Below are 22570 nucleotides of genomic sequence, written 5' to 3'. Positions count from 1 at the left end.
TTTAGGGATGAAGTGTAAACCTTTGATTTATTTTCTTAGCTTCATAAAGCCGCATCATTAAAACAAAACATGATAAAATATAGATATGAAAAAGAATTGTATTGTAGCACAATTTGTACGAGTTACCTTATAGTATGTAAACATATTTGTCAAAGCACAAGGCAACGATACAAAATAACACTACATCTCCCAGAGTGCTCCACTGTTAGCAACGTGTTGTTCTACGTATTTTTTTTAGGTTAAGTCAGTTTGGTTTATTCAGATGACAAGGCATGTTTGGTGTGAGCGGAGCTTTACAACCGTCGTCTGCTACCAAGGTAGCACGAGAAACTCCGTGCACCGCGTGCCGGCAAGTGTATACAAAACCAATCGTCACTTCTATTTGGGTGGGTGATAGGTTGCAACAATGTGAAAGCGAGGCAGGAATTCCACAATACCAGGCGAAGGAGTTTTCGGCGCTGAGCTGGTAGTCTCAATCAAAGGGAAGGCAAAGAAGCAATGCGGAGAGATGTAAGATGGCAGAGCTACAAATGTTGTTAGAGGAAGAAATTCCAGCCGGCAAAAGAGCCCTTGTCGAGAGTTACCAGAATCTCACCAGAGTTGCAGACTACTGTGAAAACAATTATGTTCAGGTAAGTAATACAAAAACATGAACAACGATAGCAATCTTAAAATCCTTTGTCGTTGATCAGCAGGCAGGAAATGTGGATAAGAAACTAAAGTCAAGGATCCAAATTGATTGCCATGGCGCGTAGAATCTCGACTTTTTCCAGATCATAATTTCTTTATCGTTATTAAATGAACATGTTGGACCTATACAGCCTCCATTCATCGGACTTATGTTCACTGTTCTGATATAGTTCGTTTACACAGAGGGTGTGTCTGATGTAGTAGACAAAACTTATCTCTGACTTCACGGTAATATGGTGAACTCTGAATCAAACGTATAGAATAGCTAGCAATCTTAAGTGAGTTGCCTGAAAGATAACGTTTCATTTTGTAGTTACATCGTTTCTAAGAGTTGTTTTGTAGCTACTGTGCTGCTCCAACTGTCAGGGTCAGTGTTAGGCACCAAGCTTTAATCTATCTGCATCAGTAGCACTGTAACGTTGTGAATTATGTTCAATTATTAGCTATTTTTCAAATGTGTAAAGCGAGTTAGATTAAAATACGATTTCTGATTCCTTTGATGGTATTTTAAAACAGACTGCTTGGACTGTTGGAGAAGAACTAGACGTCAAACCATATTTAACGATTAGGGCAATATTTAGTGTTCCCATACCAGAATATTTCCATTGCAATAGTTGAACTTGCATATCGGCCTATATATGAATCCATAACTCAATTACAAACTACTCACGAATATAGGCTATTGCATTTCACTATTTGATAAGCTATTCTATTTCCAATATGAGCCTTGAAATCCGGTATAGACTAACATATGGATTAAATGAACATAATACCGGTCCCACTTTTCATCTCACTCGGTGGGATTCAAGTGCAACCTCTTTGGTTCTTTGGTTTGAGGAGCGCACCCTTGAAGAGCTAGCTAGTAGCAGATAGCCACCTCTCTCTGAGTGGAGTCCAGATGTTTGTTGAACATCAGAGGAATGCGTAAGCTACAGGCCAAGACCAGGAAACAGAGTTTGGGGAAGTAGAACAGGAAGAAGACATAATTTCAGCTAGAGAGGGTGTGTCTACACCAGCTATTCTCCCAAGGGTTCCCTGTAATTTTGTTCTTGGTATAACTTTGTGTCTTCCCGATTTAACTGCTAAGTGAACTTAGTGGGCTGCATGTATGTAAGACAAGCTCTCATCAGCCCTCCCTCCATCTGTCAAAGGCACCACAATTTGTGTGTCAGTGTGTATACACACACACTACATAAAAATACACATACAGGTGAGCTATAGACCAAACCATGTGCTCTGCAACATGTCTCAGCTTGACTTTTTAGCAATTGAATGACTAATGCTTTTTTTCCTTCCTTATCCAGACTGTTGCCATGTTTGTACCCCAGATATGCAACCCACTGTTCAGTAGAACATGGTTGAAGTCGGTCTTTGCGGTTAGCAAACAATGACGGTCACTGTCTCCATTTGCGACTGACCACATAAATTGGGCTACACTGTGTGTTAAAATAAGAGTGTGTGCAAGTGTAGGTTTCAGACAGAATGCAAAAGAGAGGGGGTTGACGAGAGGATATTTGAGAATAAGCGTATTCGCTGGCATGTCTTGTTTGTTCACCATGGAGGACAGGAGAACGCGCCTACTCATTGCTGTCTCGAAAGATGTTTCTTTCTATTCACTCCCTAGAATTCCCTGTGTCCGCTCAGACAATAGCGACATGACAGTTCAAGTAACACGTCATTGTTTCAGATGTTGTTCTGCTATGACAACACTACGTGTGGTCTCTTTCAGAAACTCCTAAGGGAGGGTCTGTTGCCAGCAGCCTTCCACATCCTTTGCCCCACTCGGACTGTAGAGGTTCCGCTCAATAACATAATGGCAGCAAAGCATCGGAAATCTCATTTCCATTTTTGGCTGGTGTTTTCAGCTATGCGAGTCAGCGGCCCCATGTTTTTCTAACCTCTGTGACAGGGGCCTTCGTGGTGGACAAGGGCACTAGGACGCGTTCTCTCTGGGCCACCTGGCAATGTTGGCAGGCGGAACAGATGCACGTTTAGAGGTTGCGAGGAGGGTTGCGGACAGCGTGGCTTCTCGTCCGTAACTCATTTTTCAACAAAGTTCATTCAACTCAACAAAGTATATGTATGGCACATGTAAAAGCCTGGGCGCTGCTGGAGCATTCGTCTCTCTCTCTCTCACTCACTCACTCTCTCACACACACACTGGCATCAGTTACCATCGTCGAGGATTCGAGGCGTGTATGAGTTGACCTCCTTTTGTCCTGATCGTATAGCCTCTGTGCTCGGGCTGCATCCCAGCAGAGTGATGCGAGTTCACCCCTGGAAGAGAGCCAGGGCGGGCCTGGAGGTGATAAATGTGGCGTTTTCACACGGCTTTGTCTCTCAGGATTACCGAGTCCCCTTCCCTTCTCTCTCTCCTGTCTCTTTTACTCTCACTTCCTCTCTCCATCTCTCTTTAACTCCCATTCTCTCTGTCTCTGTCTTTCTCTGTCTCTGTCTCCTATCTCTCTCTCTCTCTTAACTCCTTTTACTCTCTCCCTCTCTCTCTAACTCTCTGTTGAATGACCTGGTTATTCTCACAGCGTGGAAAGCCCAGCGGCTCAGGCACCACCAGCCGAGCTCATTCATCCTCGCCAGCACCTGTCACCCCACCTTTAGCTGGTGTTGGTTTGGCCCACTCTTGGCTGAGTTGATACTTGGTAGGAATAAAGGACTTCAGAAAGTAGGGGTGGGCAAAGAAGGGGGTAAATGAAAGCAATTATCTTTTGTTTCCCCTCCAATTTCACCACAATGGTCTGTTTTGTAGATGGATTTACCTGAGGATGTTTATTTTTAAGAACAGTTATAGTATGTATGTATCTATAGTTAATTTTTGATCTTATATTTAGTACTGTGTTGGCAGTTAAACTTAATTCAAAAAGTGCTGGAGTTAAGCTCACTGTGGTTAATAACATACTATACACATTTGCATATTCACATAGTGCAGCCTTGTGGACTGTTCTCCTTTGTGTCACTTTCCAGACTTACTGATGGAAATTTTAATTGTGCTCTGAAAGAGCCTCAAGGTCAGATCAACCTTTGACTTTTCAGTTAGCTTCCGTTGGCCCCAGTGGAGGAGAACATTTCAAAAATCACTTATCCCTCTGCTGAGTTTTAAAAGAGGCAGCGACCTGCAGAGTTGAACTCTTAAGTCTAAAGAATTCAACCGAACTTCAATTGGTTTGGCAGTTATTGCTGAGGTGCATCTGCCTGGCGTTTCCATTCTTACAAGTTTCTCTTCTGCCCTCGGGGTGTGGTACCTCTTTTATGACGCAATAGATACCAAATTTTGCTGGCTGCTTTGACTCAAGTCTTTTGAGACCAACACTCAGGTTTATTTTTGCACAGCTTAAACAAACTATTTTCAATTCACCTCTAGCTCACTTCCTCAATCGGTATGTAATCTGTTGCAAGACAGACAGACTTGCACGGGTAAACCATTGTCTCTGGATTACAGATGAGCCTAATGCCCAATTAAATGGGTGTCATGGCTGACAGTCAAATCAAGGTGTTGTCTTCTGTTGTCGTTTAACGGCGCCCTGTCTGGAGATTAGAAAAGAAGGGGACTGAGTGTTTGGGAGAAAGTAAAAGCTGTCTGTGGTCTACATTACCATACAGCAGTGCCTTGATCTGTCTTCCACTGACCTTGACTCCATATCGCTTCCTCAATCTCACACCGCTGTGTCCACATCGTTCCAACCCACACAGCTCTGCTCATGCACTGCCTCGCTCATCGCTTATCTGAAACCGGCTCCATTCTACCCGCCTCAGCAGTCTCTGAAACCCAGAGGCCCTCACCGAGTCAGGCCTGTTGGCTTCCAGGAGAAGACACCGTTCATCAGATGAGGAGGACTTGAATGTCAAGGGATCAGACTGGAAGCTCTGGAGGAGAGCAAAACAAGTGGCCTAATGATGGATCAAATATCCATATGACGGATCAAATATCCGTCCGTCTATTCCCAATGTTAAGACATTGGATCTGAAACAGGACCCCCTCATCAGTATGTAGGGCCTATATTGTTTTTTTATTTTTTTTAATTTATTTATTGTGCTCTTTAAAAGTGGTTTCCACTCCAAACATTTTAGGAGAACTTTTCCCCTCCTCTGCGTGGGGAAGTGCATCCCTGAGACCTGTCTGTCGGCTAGGGAGATGAGCAGCGCTGGAACAACACTGCCTCGTCTTGTTTCAGAGGGAGATGTTCTGACTTGCCGTCGCATATTTGTCGTCACGTCGGCTACCGCGGCAGCGCTAGCCCTGTCATTTCGGCTGCTGCGTGTCGCTCGCCGCCTTCAAAGCTGTCACGTCGAAGTGGTGAACACTGAACAGCAGGAGTTTCTCCTCCATGCCTCACAGTCCTGAGACGGATATAAAGACGTGTACACCACATTTGAGAAACAGACCTCATTCCCATTACGCTACTAGTATCCAGTCCCAAATACTCGTTCAGCCTGTTTCCGTGTGGCTCCGTACCAGAACAGAGCCGTAGGGTGGAGGCTGTTCTGGAAGCAGGCTGAGGGCTTCTTTCCCTGACCCCGCAACACAGTTTCTCCCCCTCAGGGAGGAAGTCTGGTCCTTTCCTTCCTGCCGCCTCCGGGCCGCTCGCTAGCTCTGCCAGTTCAGGCCCAACGCCCTGCCCAGACCGGCGTGGGCCGCCTCCTACCTCCCCCCCCCCCTTTCCTCCCGCCAGCCGTTCATCTGTGGGGACTGAACTGGCGAGAGGTGGAGACGTGGGAGGATGTCATCCGGGCGGACTCGTCACTCTCGTCAACTCTTAGTGACGTGTCACCTCCCGGAGGGAACCACTCCGGCACAGGCTAGGCTACCTCACCTCCAGGCCCAGACCAGTCTCGTAATGTCGACTCGACGCTGTGAGCGCGGCACTTGGCGTTCCTTATTCTTATCACGTTGTCGCAAAAAAGGTTCTCGGATGTCTAATCTGGGCACGCACTTGTCTCTCTTTCCTCAACCGTATTGACTTAACCTTTCCTAAAGGAGGCAGACGTAGCATTGCCTGCATTTCGCATGTTTATTGATCCACTTTATTGTAAATGTACGGCATATCGGCTGAGCTGTTCCGTGGAGATTATCCTGTCTCTTTCCCAATGCCAAGAGGCATGACTCAGCTCATAGATATGAGCTCTGTACCGGACGTTTCTGCCGCAGCTCTGTGGTAACCTCGGTCTCAGGGAGAGCACCCTCACTCTACCTTTGTTCTGTTGTTTACCTTTGAATTCAGCAAACGAATACTGAGTTCTTCTACTGAGGAATGTCCATCAGATAAAGCAGTGCTTTCCACTGTCCTGCCACTTACACCTTGTCAACCGATAGTATTTCAAACCTCTGTGTAGTGTCGGCCATTGAGATGAATGTTTCTGATTTGCTACACCCTTCTGTCGAGGGGAAAGGAAGGCCTAACAAGCTTGTTAACCTTGTTTTTTTTGTTTTTTTCACAGGTACACTTGCACTTATAGCGGTTCAATTGTTGTTTAATTGTAACTTGTTTAACTACATGGTCTTATGGTTCTTCCCTTTGGCACTTACTTTGGTTGTTCACAATGTGTGCTTCATGTTTTGGCTACTCGCAATGTTTTTGTGGCTATCTTGTTGTTATGATCAGTGACCTATGCACTTTGTAAAGCTCTCTCTTGGAAGTCGCTTTGGATAAAAGCGTCTGCTAAATGAATAAATGTAAATGTAAACAAGATGCCAGTCTGCCAAGACGGAAGACTCACAAATACAGGACACCGGGTGTAACAAAAGTGACACCTGCTATTCTTAAATTACGTTGTGTATATTTAGCACAGTTTTTCATTGTGGTAGAAAGTAAAGACTGGGATGCCAACTGGAGCAGAGCTGTGAAGGAGAGTTTGGAACTTACAATTCAATCCGAGGCCACATCTGTCATGTCAACCACCACAATGCCTCTGACACCATACCACATTTACATTAAGTCCTTTAGCAAACACTCTTATGCACAGCGACTTACACAGGGACATTCCCCCGAGGCAAGTGGGGTGAAGTGCCTTGCCCAAGGACGCAACGTCATTTTGCATGGCCAGGAATCGAACGGGCAACCTTCAGATTAATAGCCCGATTCCCTAACCGCTCAGCCATCTGACTTCCTCTTACGAACACAGACACAGATGGGGTCGTTTTACCCTGAAAACCTCATTCTGAACTAATCTGCAGAAAGCCAAATCCCTGTGTAGCATCCCCTTTTTTTGAGGCAATTCATTTGTTATGTTAGTGTTGTGTTTTTGTGCAGTTAAATGTGATTTGCACTGTATGAACTGAACTGGTGTTGTGTGTGTGTGTGAAAGAACAGCATTTCTGTTCTGTTAAGAAGGCAAGCAGTCCTAAAGGGCTTACAAAACAGCTACTGGCATTGTAAACGGTTGAGAATACAGAAAGTGCAAAGCTGTGTGTGCGCGTGTGTGTGTGTGCGAGGACCTCTCCAACAGATGGCCTTCTGCTCTGAGGCCTCTCTCTGGAGGAATCTCTGTTCATTCCTGGATGCTGTTATCATGCTCTACATCTGGTGCTGGATTCCCTCTAAACACAGCATCAGTGAGTCGGTCCCTCCTCGCAGCGTTGTGAACACACCCACAGCGCAGAGCTCCAAGGAGAGGCAGCGTTTAGTCCCAGCCTGGGAACAGCCTGTTTGTGGCGGGAAGCCATAACGAGGTCCACACACACACACACACACACACACACACACACACACACACACACACACACACACACACACACACACACACCATCACAATGTGTTTGTGTCGGCACATGGCCGTCTCATGCTCACACTCGCCCGCTTTCCCCACATCACACCGATTTTCACCTTCTCCAAGGTCTCTCTGGGCTGTTACTAGTCCTCTTATCTCTCCCCCCCCCCTCACACACCTTTACCCCCCCCCCCCCCCCCCTCCCCGCCTCCTCATGTTTGCTGGGGAGAGCTGGATGAGGACTCAGACCCTGGTTTTCTGACTGGTTGTGTTGGAACGAAAGCTCAGATGGAACGTGGCGGCCGTGGGTTGCGCTCTGCCGTGAGAGAGCACCGCGCCCCGCTCGCTCCGCCTCCACGCTGACTGAGAATCCATCGCTAGCGGATGGATTATGATGTCATCTGGGCTGCATTGTGTTTATTCTCGCTGGTGTGTTTGTGTTGAGCTGTTTCTTCACGGCTGTGTTGATGACGGCGTGTTCGTTTTGCACTGACAGTGCTAATGTCATGTCCTAGTCACGTCATACGTGTCATATATGACTGTAATATGTGACCGACTCCTGGTAAAGTTGACATTGAATCACCAAGCAGACACTTACTTTAATCCAAAGTGACCTAAACTCTTTGTAGAGCCGTGTATAGCATTGATGACGATCGATGAAAATCGAGGTTTTGTGTCGTGTCCCGTTCTCCAGCATGTTGGCCTGACCCCTTGTTCCCCCGTGTCCCCAGGCCCAGGACAAGAGGAAGGCCCTGGAGGAGACCAAGGCCTACACCACCCAGTCCCTGGCCAGCGTGGCCTACCAGATCAACGCCCTGGCCAACAACGTGCTGCAGCTCCTGGACATCCAGGCCTCCCAGCTCCGACGCATGGAGTCCTCCATCAACCACATCTCCCAGGTCAGGACACACGCTTACACACACACACACACACACGCTCGCACACATGCACACGTCACAGCTGTGCAGGACCACAGGCGAGGACACACACGCTGCAGAAGGGCAGCTAAACTTGAAAAACTCACTTCCTCACACTGTCACTTCTGTTCTCGGTATCTGTGAGTAGGGCATCTGTCTCCAGTCACTGTGGTGCGTTTATAGGCTGGTGAATGGACGTCTGTCTTACTCTCCCTCTCGCACACACACACACACACACACACGCACACACGCGCGCGCTCACTATGACTAGTCTCACCCCTACTAACTCGCTCCCAGTGTAGCTCTCTGGCATGCAGCCTCCCTGCCATGTGAAAAAGGTAAATCTAGACCTTCATCCAATGAAGTCATTAAGAGATCGGATCAATCAATGGCTCTGGGACATGCTGCAGATCAGAGGAATGCACTAACCCTGACCATGTAGACTTGTGATGAGGACAAGGAGCCGAGGCCAGACTGTAGTCACCCTGCAGGTCATAAAGAGAAAGATGGATGGAACGAGAGAACGGTACTTTATCCCTCCGCTAGAGGGAAATCCATTTTTGGTCATGGTTGATCTTGTATGCTGATACACTGAGGAAAGAGAGGTTTTTTAGTGTCGATTAGGACAACAGTCAGCAGAACCCTCTCGTACGCTTCTATTTCTGAGAAGCTCCTCCCCATGTCTGGGTCCTGAGTTTTCAGAAAAGATTCGAGCAAAGAAAAGAATGTCTGACATGTCTTGGAAGATAAACTGAAGGTCACGGGTCTCCGAAAGATATTTTCCTCCCACCATAAACAAACGTACATATTGATAGAGTGAAGGGGGCCTTGGAGAGCAGGGACAGAGAGGACGGAGGAGGGGGAGGAAGAGCGTGAGAAGACGGTCGACGGGCGGAGACAGAGCAGCTAGCGGAGGGAAAGTGCAAACACCATCTCTCAGGTTTCGTCTGGCGCGAGAGGACAACCGTACACGGACGGAATATTATCGCCACGGACTCTGCGTCTCCTTGGCAACACTCATGGCCCCCTTCGACAATAATGACTCGAGAGAGATGTATGAAGAGAGAGAGAGAGACTCACAGTTGTGTGTTCTGAGGAGAGCACACCCAATCTCTCACTGTTGCTTTCTGAGTGAGCCGTTTCCCCTACCACCCAAACACCTACCCACATTCAAACCCACCCTGCCAGATATGGCTAATCTAGTTGCGTTCATACTATTTTCTATACAATCTATTTTCATTTACTGTATAGTACCAGTAGAGATATGAGTTTTTCTTGTATGGCGTTAGAATAGATGCATCCTGTCTGTAAGCACGGCAACATCTGAGCCATCAGGGGTAAGGTGAGGTCATGTCTTGTCAATAAAGAATGGAATTGCTTATTTGCATACTTTTACATAGCTTACCCTAGCCCTCGGCCCTAGTCCCAGCCCTCAGCCCTGTGGTGTGTGTGTGTGAGTCAGAGTGTGTATCTGGTGTTATGGATAGATTGACAATCATACACCGCAATGTCACTCCTACCCATCCTACAAAATAGTGATTCCCTTTTATTCTTATTTTTTTTTCCGTACAATGATACACTTTTTAATCGGCACCGATTGCTGAACCAGCACTGCAGATTGCACATTTGATGTCCTTATCAGAAACGTTATTTCTGTGGAAAAGTATTTCCACACCACTGACATGATCGCCCTTGTTTGAAATATTTATGTAAAATCACTTGAGATGAAAATGGACAATCTAATGAATGCAAAAATGCCATTGTAAAAGGCATTGAGTGAAAATGCCATTTCGGACAAACATTTCCGGCTGGCAAAATTTCGGTGCATCGCTGGTTAAATGTGTTGCGGTCTGACAGTGACTCTCCTCTCCCGTCCCCCTGCCCTGCCACCCAGCCCCAAGCGGAGGATGCTGTGTGTGTGTGTCATGATGTCTGATGACTGGGCCTGCCTGTGGTCAGCGGCAGCCTGGCGTCAGGAGTGTTTAGCATCCACGGCCTATGGTTAGTTAGTGGCTTAGGGTGTGTCCGCTCTGCTGACTAGGAGCTATCTGTGTGGGCGCTTCCTGGTGTGCTCGTTGTCTGGTGTCCTGGCCCTTATAATGCCCAACATCACTTTATCTGTTGATCGAAAAGAGAGGTGTGTGTGTGTGTGCTCGCTGGCGTGGTTTGGTTCTGTCACTGACTTGTTGATGTTCCCAGGCTGTCTGGGATTGTTGTGAAGCGGACAGATGACGACAGTGTGTGTGTGTGTGTGTGTCTGTGAGAGAGAGTGTGAGAAGGATTTCTCTTCAGTTTTCAGTCACAGCGTTGCCATTCAAGAGCGTGGTCTCCTCGTCTGACAGGATAATAGACTATAGAGCGCCGCTACCTTGGGCTGTGTGTGAAGTGGCTGCTGAAAGGCTGCGAACAGGGAGAGCTTTGTCTGCCCAGCGGAACCATGGGCTTCTCTCTCACACACACATACACACGCACTGTGATACCCTGTGTTTAAAGGAAGAAATGGTGTAATGTGTCGTGCAAAAAACATCGTTTCATCCCACCATTTTCCCAAAACAAAGTCTACGGGAATAAGGCCTTTGTCATGTTTCTATAGGTGCTGCGTCTTGTCTCGACTCAATTCCGCCTGGTAAGCATTTTAGGCGTTCGCACCTCAAACGTGGGTCTACACAGTGATGCACGAAGCTGAGACACCATGGCTTTTAACCACCTCTCCAGGCCTGACTGTTCTGCACTGAGCTATAAATCACATTGGATTTCATTTGCGGGGTGGCACACGGCACCAGGGTGTGCCAGCTAGCTAATTGAACCCAGTGGCCTAACGGCGATCAAGTACTTCATGCGGAAAACAGCTGACTCACAAAGCACACCCAATAAACAGTGCTCAGTGACATGTCGCATAGGACGTCGTATAGACTGTAAAAGCCTGCTGGGCTTGGGACGTGGACTGGGTGACCAACGTGACCTTTCAAGGTGTGTGTGTGCGCGCTGTGACCTCCAGCATATCGAGGTGGAGAGATGGATTTCATCCAGACCGGATATTGAAGCCCCATTGGTGTGTGTGTGTGTTTCCTGCTCCTCCCAGTCTGTGCGTGCGTGTACACGCCTCATGTCTGTCAGATCGGTTTCCCTCTGCTTATAGCTCTCCTTCTGTTATGCACAGTTGTTGGTTTCGTACTAAGCAGTATCTTTCTGTGCTTTTGGTGGAAGGGGAAATGATCTGGTCTCTGGTTAGGAGTGTGGCTGTGTGTCAGCGAGAATGCTTATCTTGTGTTTAAACTTATCATTAGGGCCCAAGTGTGAAGAAAAGAAAATCTGCAACGGCGTGTAATATCCTGTGACTCACCAGACATATTCCGTGTGTGGTCACTTCCTCCTCTCCTCCGTCAGAAATGTTCCTCTCCCCCTCTTTTGCCCCCAACCCTTGTTGTTCCCTGTATTCTGTACTTCCTCCATAGCCCAGTTCACACACTCAGGACATTCCCCTCAGAAAGAGGATGGAGATGCTGAGCATTCATCGCCGCTCCTTCCTCCGGGAGGCGGTCTCCCGCAGCCAGCTGGCATGCCGAGGTGACCGACCCCCACCCGCCTTTACCGGCTGAGGCGACGTGCGCCACTTAGAAATATTTGCCATCTGCGCGGTATTAGATAAACAGTTATTCAGAGACTTATGCTAAACCCACCCCCTCTACCCCATGATAGTTGACCGGTCTTTTTGGCTCAAGCGACATGCTGAAGTTCTCTGGTCTGCGTGGGCCGCTCTGGGAAACTGGCCCTGTAGTAGGCTCTGGGACGGCTTTTGTGGCTCGGTGCACAGATGAAGGCTTTCAGATGCGCTGGCTGGTGTTCTGTGTGCCAGACAGGAGCCGGACCCAGGCGTTTAGCCGTGATAGATCTTCATCCGTTCGGCTCAGTCCACAGCTGGACTACTGAAGTCAACACAGAGATACACAGAAGCCTTCTGACCAGGTCCCCTGTCAACTCTCTCGAAGGAGGCCAAGGGGTGTCAACAAGCCAGCTTGGCTGTTGAACGTTGACATGTTGGTGACGTGAAGATAAAGGGTTACATGTTCTATTATTCCAGTTCGATTCCCGGTCATGCCAACTGACATTGTGTCCTTGGGCAAGGCACTTCACCCTACTTGCCTCGGGGGGAATGTCCCTGTACTTACTGTAAGTCGCTCTGGATAAGAGCGTCTGCTAAATGACTACATGTAAATGTATTATTATCCCATGAAACAAGGACATTCAGTTGGGAGGACAATAAAGACTTGTCTGCGGTTCCTCATGACCTTCTGTGTCCCATTCTGTTTTGAAGTCCACCTGGAAATGCTCAACTTGCTCAAAGGGAACTGAGACACTTATTAGTGTTGTGCCATCACAAAGAACACAGGACGAGGCTGACACTGACAGTTGGCGCAAATATCTGTTTTCTCTCTTGTTCTCCCCCTCACTCGCTTGCTTATTAAGTATCAAATCAAAAGTGTTTGTATAGCCCTTTTTACAAGCTATGTCACAGAGGGCTTCACATACGACCATAGAACTGCCCCTCAACCAACCTAAACCCTCAAGGAAGACAAGGGAAAAACTCCCAGGAAAATCTCATTTGATAGACAAAATGGAAGAAACCTTGGAAGGAGCAATTCAGTGAGGGATCCCCTCCTCCAGAGACGGTTTGTGAAAGAGGTGCAGAACACTGGCTAAACATAGTCATGCATCAAGACAAGTGCCAATGGGTGTTGAAACACAGAAATCCAATGTTCAACTCGGGTCACAGTTGGCGAAGTATTGGGGCATTGTTTTTCTGACTCTGGTCTGCTGTAGCCATCCCTCACTGTGACCCAGCCCAGTCTTCCACCTACAGGAACGCTGGGATTCTGTCCATCCGTGCATTTGTGCTAAACTGGCGTTTTTATTTATATTTTTTATATAATCCCCGAGGCCTCACTACCAAAGCGCTGAAACGGACACTTTTCTCCCAGTCAGACACTGAAGTGAAACTGGCTGTCTGCACCGGCCAAACGTCTGGAGACATTGGTTCTTTTCCTGCGTATTTCTGTTTCTCCTGAATTCACATGCCGTCTGACGGCAGATGTCTGGCCCAGGATTGCGCAAGTTGCCGAAATTCCACTAACAGGGTCTTTGATTCGCTGCCCTGCGTGAGCGGGTGATTCATGCCCCCCCGACGAGGATGTGCAGAGAGCCATTGTGGAATGTGTGATTTCTCCCTGACCCGTGTGACTCCCCCCCCCCCCCCCCCCCCCCCCCCTCCCCTGGCTGTCTGAGCCAGGGACATCAACGGTTGCCGGACCGGGGTCACGAAAGGGAGTCGCACGAACGACACCTTCCCACTAAGCCTCGAAAACCGTCTCATTCTTGTCTTCATCGCGATGCGGAGACTGTGTTGGTCAACCCCCAGGTCTGTGAGGGTGTTTGCTGGTGTGTGTGCTTCTAGTATCAGTTGATTGTGATTCCAGACTAGGTTCACTGTGACCACCAGTTACAGCAGACATCTGGAGACATGCTTCCTTACTAGTCAGTCCCACTGATGTGTAGACGCCTGTTGCTAGGAACAACACTGGGACTGTGTCTCATGACAACCACCATATTGGTACACAGTAGAAGAAACCAGTCAGTTACACCCTAAACGGAGAGGATGAGTTCCTCTTTTCAACAATCTCTTGGCCTCTGGGAGCAGATGGTGTGTGTGTGGTGTGTTCTGTGTGTGTGTGTGTTGGGGAAGGAGTGGACTGGCATCAAGACAAAATGGTGACCAGAGTCCTCCAGTCTTAGTCATGGAAGAGGGGGATGATTCACTGGGAGAAAAGAGGGGGAGAAGAATGAGTAACTATGGGGGGGAGCATTATGAAGGACAGTAAGAAAAAGGTTTTGGAGTAGAAAAAGAGGACCACTTTAGCTTGGATTTGGAATTTAAGAGCAGGAAAGTAGGGAATAAAGGAATAAAAAAAAAAAAAAAAGAAATCAACAGAGGAGATGGACTGCTTAGTTCCCAGTGTTTTAGGGCGAGGTTCAGTTTTGGCTCTGATGCTGCCCAGTGTTGGACGCCAGGTCTGGGGATGACAGGACCAGAGAGCATGTGAATCAACCTCACTATTTGCCAGGGCCTGTTTAGCATCACCAGACAAGCCTGAAGCACACGATTAAACTCTGGAATCCTACTGAGTGGTATACACCTGCAGAGACGTAACTGGGCAGGAGAATCTTGGAGGAGTTTTTGTAGCAGTGCTAAAGTCTGTGTACTCTGAAGTCATTCTTGTTTTCTTGTTGTACTCAGGTATAGCAGGACTACTCAAAGACCTGAACACCAGTCAGGAATAAATGGACCAGTTACTTCCTCGTACCGTCCACAACATACCGTTCCATACAACTGTGTTTCATTGAAAATTTATCGTACGAGCGGACAAGCCCTCACATTCATTTCCCTTACCAACCCTTGTGCAACATTTGTCATAAGTGTTTTTCGGCTTGGCTATTTTCTCAGCCCACAGGAAGGAGATGAAGCTGGTGTAAATCGCTTTCTCACTTCCTCTTTGTGCCAGCTGCTCTGTTGTTTGTCTTGGCTGTCGTGTACCCTGACGGAACTTTCCGAGATAAGCAAAAACACTTTTGTTGTTAAGCTGCCATGTCGTATATTAACAACTGTAACTCTTACTACTTCATAGGTCATCTATTCAGTGTAACGCTTCAGATCGTGTATTGCTCTCGACTAGTCAGTCTCGCCGTCAATATGGACTCCAGTGACTCCTACATCAGTCAGTTTGCGCCAAGCCTGTATCTGTCTGAGGGAATCCATTGGAATCTTCTTGATAAGTAGCCAGCTGGCTGTGTTGGGGGAGGCGGGAGGGGTGAGGCGAGGTCACAATTAGTCTGTTGGAGCCAAGCCAGGAGTACTTAACTCCAAGATTTCAGTCGGACTAAGCTCACTTCTCTGCTCTCCCCGCCGTCTGGCCACTCCCCTCAAGCCTCTCACCTCTCCGAACGGATTCAGTTCTGCTGATTTCAGTCCGTTTTCTCTCCTTGGAGAGCTTCCTGTTCGTGTTGTCAAGGGAGTCGAATGCAATCCACTCAGCCTAAGTGCTCAGCCATCACCTGTTGGGTTTGACAACCTGTAGGCTGGGTCTTCCCTGATGACTTGCTCTGAGCGACTTGGGGAACTCCCCCGCCACATTGACGGACCCCATTTCATCTGCTGTCTCCTTCCTGTGAAGGGCGATTAAAAAGACGATCCCCTCTGATTGATATTGTTGAGACTGTGTATAGAGCTTATCGAGCTCTTCATAACTCATCCAGAGTGACGCATTCTTACTTGAATAAGGAGACATTCATGGAGGGGGGGCAACTTGTAAAACAAATGCCCTCAGCAAAGACAAGAGCATGGCCAGAGACAGACGAGAGAGAGCTCCTTTAGCTAGCTAGCTAGCTAGCTTGCTACCTCCAGATCCCCTCCGTATGAAAGGACTCCTCTGTTGGCTGTGGCCCCAGCAGCCTCCCTTGAGAGAGGCCTCTGACTGGCCGGACCCTCAGCAGACACGGCCTTTCATCTCTCAGAGGAACAGCAGCTGAAAGAGAGGGGGGGGGGGAGGAGATGTAGGGACTGGTCTGATGGTCTGGGAGAGGGATGAGTGGATAAGGGGATGACATTTCAGATGCATGTGATTGACTTAATAAGGGGACATCACTGCACCTGATTTCCTTCTTTCATAGCGGACAAATGTTATGAGTGTTCAATTCCAAAATTCATTGGTTGTGTAGACAGAAGTTTCAAGAACTGTCCCCAACTGCAAATATTTCCTCCGCGTTTTTTCTTCCTCCCCCTCACACACACACACACACACACACACAAACGCGTCTGCACAAAAATGGTCAGTTAAAGCATAATTATAAAAGGTGGAGGCAATTAGTGTGTATAAAGAGTACAAGGCCATTAATCAAACAGAGTAGTCATTTCAGAAGCAAAACACTCCATTCTCTCCCATAATTCATCTAGTTTGTGCCAAAGGCTGCAGTTCTTTATTACCCTCCCTCACAGAGAGCAGTCAGCTTTAATGGCTTTAGACAAAAACCTTATAAATATGTAATGTAGATCACAGTAGATTTAATTTCCTTATGGAATGCTGCCTAAAGTATCCTGCGTTTTCATTTTAAATGGCACTGAAATGCCCCAAGGTAAAAAAAAAAAAAAAAACATGTAATAATGACATTGGCATGGTTTTCTTAGCCAGGCAACCCTTTACCTGAGCATAAATGAGAAATTCCTCTGAGAAGGCTGAGGAGATGGTAATGTAGTACATTACTTGGCTGGCAACCATTGGTAAGGGCTTTTCAGTCATCAGATCAGGAACCAAACACACTATCCACAGTCATAGCACGGTCCAACCACTATTGGGAGCTGTAATAAACGTATGTGGCATTAAGAGCCTCACAATGAAAACAGCAATGTGATTCAATTAAAGTAGCCCTAGTGGCCGTAGGAGAAGCTGGAAATCCAATCCTTGTCTGGGTCTAATAGATCTCTGTAACTGTCTCTCATCGTGTCTGGTAACGCGGTCTTCTCTCTCCTCCTGGGCTGTGTTCAGACGGTGGACATCCACAAAGAGAAGGTGGCCCGGCGGGAGATCGGGATCCTGACGACCAATAAGAACACGGCGCGGACCCACAAGATCATCGCCCCGGCCAACATGGAGCGTCCCGTGAGGTACATCAGGAAACCCATCGACTACAACGTCCTGGACGATGTGGGCCACGGGGTCAAGGTGAGGGCCGTCTGTCTCAGTCTCTCTCTTTCTTTGTCTGACTCATTTCCCCCCCCCCCCCTCACATTTCTCTCTCCCCCTCTCTTACTTCTCCTTCCTCCTTGCCTCTCTCTCTCTTACAGTGGAACATCTGAAGGGGTGCCCTGTGGTGTGTTCTGTATTCTCTCCCATACCCCTCCTTCACATTCTCCCCGGTCTGTCATTCGTTGGGCAGGTTAAGATGGACCCCCCCCCCCCCTCTTCCTCCGCTTCTGTCTGTCTCTCACGTGTTCGTCTTTGCGTGCACCTGGCTGGCCCTGCAGACTGACAATCCAGTGTGGGTGATTGACAAGAATGATTACACTGTTGGATAGGTTTCTATGTGCCATTCTAGGAGCCTTGTGAAGGATGTGCAGGGTGAGCGCTGATGAATTTATGAGATGTTCAGAAAGCACTTTAGACCTCCCCCCCCCCCCATCTCCCCTCATAATCGTGTTCTCGCACGTCCGATTTCAAACGGGTAAGTCTCTGAGAGCTTTTAGTGCTTGAGCAACATATGTCATAACCCATTATACTTACAACCCTTTCTTTCCAAGTTCTGAAAGGTATACTGACTACTGTGCAGGCCTACACACTGCTGTGTTCTCAATAGTCGACATTCAGCTCTACTTTAGGGGTCAGAGGTGGTCGCCATGACAGCGGGTCTAATGACATAACAACCCTCGTTGGTTGATCCATTCAGAGATGTCCACCTCTCTCTAGAGCCCCCATTAATCAGCCAATCAATGGCTGCTGTCAGGCAGATTAGATTAGCAGCCACCATTGTCTTCCAGTAGAACCGATGTGCCGTGATAGGACGGGATAAAAGCCATGCTGCCTGTCTCAATTTCCCAGGCCTGAAATCACACAGGACCCACATGTCGCATTGAAAGGACGTGTGGCCTGAAAAGGTTTTAAACGAGGTTGATATCGATCATAACCGTCCATGTCCGTAATGTCCTTATTGAGATGAGAAGAGATGTTGCGGTCTATTATGTCTTGATACCGCCTGTCATCGGTCACGTCTGTCACTTCAAGCCCTGCGGGGACAGCAATAGATCTGATATTTAGGAATACAGGAACATGCTTAATGGTCATACTTCTTTTACCCACATATCCCTTTTTGGAGGTATAGTCTTGATAGATGTGTTCTAACCCTGTATGTCCATGATAATGAGGGACAGGGGGAGGGAAACTGTAGATGTGGTGAATGAAAGGAACGGGAACACACACACATGTCTGTGTGTCAAAGCCTGGAGCTCTAATCAATATTTAGCGTCAATACCAAGCTTTAATTCATCTGACGTCTACAGTAACTGATGGGAAAGCTGACAGCTATTGGGCCCTGTAGAATATCCAGCCCCGGTTTACTAACCGGACGTGGGTCGATTCTAAAATGCCAGTTTAACACACACACACTGTTGAATGGACATTAGTTGCAGCTTCCCTATTGACATGCTATGAGATATTCTGCACCAAGGCACCAGGTGCAGAGAGAGAAGAGAGGGGGGACAGGAGAGGTTGAACTCCTAATGAGATTCAGAGACTGGTGACTTTATATTGACGGTGTAAGCTGCCATATAAACTGAGTCATCTGACTGCAGGATTAGAGGGTGCTCTCTCATCTGTTTCTGTATGTCTCTCTCTCTCCACCCACCAACTGACGGGGTGTTTTTCACCGTTATTGAAAAAAATGAGATTTATCAGCTGACTGATAATCTAGTCAAGCGCTGTCAGGAATGCAGGGGCCGTGTCAGATGTTGTTTTGGAGTTGACGTCGCTGCCACGTTGCTTCGGTTGCGGAAGCTACTCAGAACGAGCGGTCTGACACACGAGGAGCTCAGATGGTCTCAGAGATGGATGTGAGCTAAGTAGCAGGTAAAAAAAAAAAAAAAAAAACCTGGTCAAGATAAATAAATAAAAAAGGTTGTGTTCTTGCAAATAATTGACTGAAACAGCTAAAGGATAGGAATTGTTGTTGCGTTTGAGGTCTGAAGTGCGCAGGATTGTGCTTTCTCTGGCCTGGGATGAAGGTGACTGGACGTGTTGGTTATCTGATGACCCTGTTGGTTTCCTCCCGGAGTCCTGAAGTCAGCACATCTCTGTATAATCTCTGGCCTGTGGCCCACCTCACTGCTGCCATCTTTACAGGCCAGAACATCTAGAGAGACCCATCTGATCCTACTAATCTAAAGATCTCCTGCAGATCTGCTGGGATCAACAGGCAGTGAATTGAGGCTGTAAAGATTGCTAGATGTGTGAGGATGCTTTTACCGAGTGTCCGAGCGAAGCCTGACGCCCTAAACCCAGAAGTTGTAGAAGAGGGGCGTCATCATGATTAACTGACCTATATGTCTGAAATCATCCAAAACGTTTATTATCCATGCCACCATTACAATCCCTGACTGTTATAACCCCCATTCCTGATATCGCGACTGAACAACCCCGACGGCCATTTTGTGTCAGCGTAGCAGCACGGCGTGGCTGCCCAGGGCTGGCTGTGCTCTGGGCCCTCCTCCGCTCTGCTGGACGTGGTCTCCTGTCCTGTGGCTGATGTGATGGCCGAAGCACGGCCCTCTGGGAACCTGAATTATTGACGAGGCCCTTGACTCGGTGCTTGATTCGGAATTAACTGCACAACTCTCCCGGCTCCTCCTCGGACCCACTCTCCAGCTCTCAAGCACAATCAAATGTTTAATTAGCTTTATCATTATCCAATCATAAAATCAACGGGAGAGTAAAATGACATGAGACATTTCGGGTGTTTATTAGCCTTTATTTAACACTGGCCGATACAATCGAAGAGAGGTTGTTTTGTTTGTCATTCTCAGAAGAGGTGTTGCAATACCGGTTTGAGTTGACAATGGGCCTGTGGAGGGCTGTGGGCCGGGTGTCTGGCCGGGGTTTGGGCGTGGCGGAGAGATAGAAATCAGACGGGAGCAGAAAAACAAGCCGGTGACCCTCCGTGTTCTCCAGCGGTTGGATCACACCTAACCGCCGCACTGCCCCGGCTCTTTCGAAATGTTTACTCTGTGTAAATACCCTGCTGAATGGTCCTCCCCTGTACTTCTGAACTGTTAAGACAGCCATTTTGACATGCCTGTTCTCTCTTTCTCTTTTTTTTTTTCTCCCTCCTTACGCCCATGTTAAGTGGCTAAAAGCCAAGGTAAGTCCTGTTTGTCATGTGACCCGCCCTGTCCTAGTCTATTATTGATAGGCTGCTTCTTCAGCCCTCCCCCCGTATTCCCAGAAAACCCCCTGTTTAGTTGGTTGTTGTAGTCTTTGTTGTTACCATAGTAACCTGTAGTCCCTTTAGACTTATCAAAACTCATACGTCGTTCATAGTCCTCTGTAACACCCTCTATCATGAATGAATAAGTTAACCATTACAGCCCCTGTCGACCAGTCTTCCCTGTGAAGATCTTCTCAGCTGGGTGGGTTTCCCCGTCTCAACATGCCCGCTGATGGATGTAGAATATTTATAGCCCTTGTTTAAAACGAAAAGTGTAAATATTTAACTGCCGCCTTGCCTTGGCCTAGTGTGCTTGATTGGTTGCGTGCTCGGCAATACAAAAAGAGAACAAATACACTCTTATCTCAGAACCTTCATGAAGTTGCAGCCACCCCCGTCTGATGATGCAAGAGCTGCAGTCTCCTGGCTTGAGCAGATCAACAATGGGTGTTGTAACCAGGGCCGAGTCACATCTGGGAAACCCATTACAGCACTCTAACCACACAACACCTTCTGATCTGACAAGCCGCCTCACTGCCTTTCTGTTCCCCCCCCCCCCAGCAGCAGCACGGGAACAACCAGTCAATCAGGGGAGGAGGAGGAGGGACGTTATCACGGACCAATCCGCCCACGCAGAAGCCTCCGAGCCCGCCCATGTCGGGGCGTGGCACGCTTGGGTAAGGAGGCATCTCGTCCACATCTGCACGTCCCTGGAGGCGTGCAGATGTGGGCGCCCTGGTAGCTCCCCGGATAAGTGCGCGTAGCATGCAGGCTGAGGCCCTACTGCAGCGGCCTGGGTTCGATTCCAGCCTTGGCCACTTTCTGCATGTCTCTTCCCCCCCTCTCTCTCACTCTCTCACCCTCTCTCTCTCTCTCTCCCTCTTTCTCTCTCGCATTCTCTCCCTCTCGTTGTCTCTCTCACTCTCGCACTCTACCTTTCCTGTCACACTCCACTTAAAACACTGTCCAATAAAGCGTGACAAATGCCTCCAAATATTGTGTGTGAATGTACAGACTTGTTCCTTCTTTTGGGATGCGCGGTTGCAGCGGCTCCTCTCTCTGCACCAGCAGGCTGAGCTGAGCATCATTCCGGTGCCGACGCCGACACGGCTGAGACAGTAATCACACAGTGATGCCGGCTTTAGCTCGGCTGCACTCGTTTTTCAGCCCTTCGCGCAAATCTCATCAGTTTGGAAAACCACCCAGCAGGATGAATTGATAGGATTTGGAACGCTCGCTGGCAGAGGGGCTCTTTGAGCTTCGTTAAATGACATACCCCTGCTGTAGCTCAACCCACGTTCATGGATTGGGTGGGAGTTGATTCAACTATTAATTTCGCTTTTGTACCCACTAACTATCCATTTCGTGTCGTATCCCCTTGTTAACTCCCCATTTAGTGTTGTATCCCCTTGTCGAGCCCTAATCTCTTTTGTGTCTGTCTCTCGTGATAGCCGCAGCACGCCGTATAAGACCCTGGAGCCGGTGAAGCCGCCCACGGTGCCCAACGACTACATGACGAGCCCGGCCCGCCTGGGCAGCCAGCACAGCCCGGGACGCACCGCCTCTCTCAACCAGAGACAGAGGACCCACAGGTGAGCGGCCCGCCCGCTCCAGAGCTCCCACGCCCTCCGCACGCGCCGCGCCTCACTGGCCCTCCCTCATTCACCCCCTCGCCCGCTCACTCAAGTCACTTACACGCTCTCTTGCTCGTTCACCCACTCCCTCGCCCACTAACTCACCCGATCCCTCGCCCACCCACTCGTTCACCTACTCATTCTCTCCCTCCCTCACTCTCTCCCTCACTCATTCACTCTCACGGATGAGCGCATGCATACGTCTGCAGGTGGCGAAACGTTGCTTTGTGTCCTCACACCACCTGTATACTGAGTTTCGCTCCCTGTTCTGTTGAAGTAATCATAAAAAAAGAAAGAAAAAAAATAGTTTGAGACCGAAGCTATAAATATCCTCCCGTTTCCAGCGTCTCTGCTGTCTTCACTTAAGCAGCTTGAGGTGCTTCCTCTCCCTGCTCCCTGTTCTTCTGTAGTTACCACATACAGCGGGCGCAGCTTGGAAGGGTTCACATTCACAACTACTTACCTGAGCATTTGGAAATAAACTATTCTGTAAGGACATGTGTGTGTGTGTGTGTGTGTGTGTGGCGCCACACCCCTGCCACCATGCCTCGGAAAAAGCCTCGGTCACAAAACACGGCAGCCTGACGG

General features: G+C 48.3%; 1 protein-coding gene across 9 annotated transcripts in view; it reads left to right on the top strand.

The window, feature by feature from the left end:
• The first annotated feature begins 367 nt into the window (after nucleotides 1–367).
• The window catches only part of abi1a (abl-interactor 1a), a 32969-nt gene continuing 10766 nt past the window's right edge, over nucleotides 368–22570 (top strand). For 2 of the 9 annotated variants that reach the window (XM_067252040.1, XM_067252038.1), the window contains exons 1-6: nucleotides 369–632; nucleotides 8142–8309; nucleotides 16922–17098; nucleotides 20268–20282; nucleotides 20910–21025; nucleotides 21800–21940. In XM_067252040.1, coding sequence (XP_067108141.1) covers nucleotides 516–632; nucleotides 8142–8309; nucleotides 16922–17098; nucleotides 20268–20282; nucleotides 20910–21025; nucleotides 21800–21940 — 734 coding nt within the window. In that variant the 5' untranslated portion in view covers nucleotides 369–515. Of the gene's footprint in view, nucleotides 633–8141; nucleotides 8310–16921; nucleotides 17099–20267; nucleotides 20283–20906; nucleotides 21026–21799; nucleotides 21941–22570 lie in introns of all 9 variants that reach the window. The other 7 variants (XM_067252034.1, XM_067252039.1, XM_067252043.1 and 4 more) reach the window with 7 other exon arrangements.

The sequence above is a fragment of the Osmerus mordax genome, chromosome 15 (genome assembly GCF_038355195.1).
Source record: "Osmerus mordax isolate fOsmMor3 chromosome 15, fOsmMor3.pri, whole genome shotgun sequence".
In the NCBI taxonomy this organism is placed as follows: Eukaryota; Metazoa; Chordata; class Actinopteri; order Osmeriformes; family Osmeridae; genus Osmerus; species Osmerus mordax.
The sequence above is the reverse complement of the archived record's forward strand: the minus strand, read 5'-3'. Positions and strand labels throughout refer to the sequence as shown.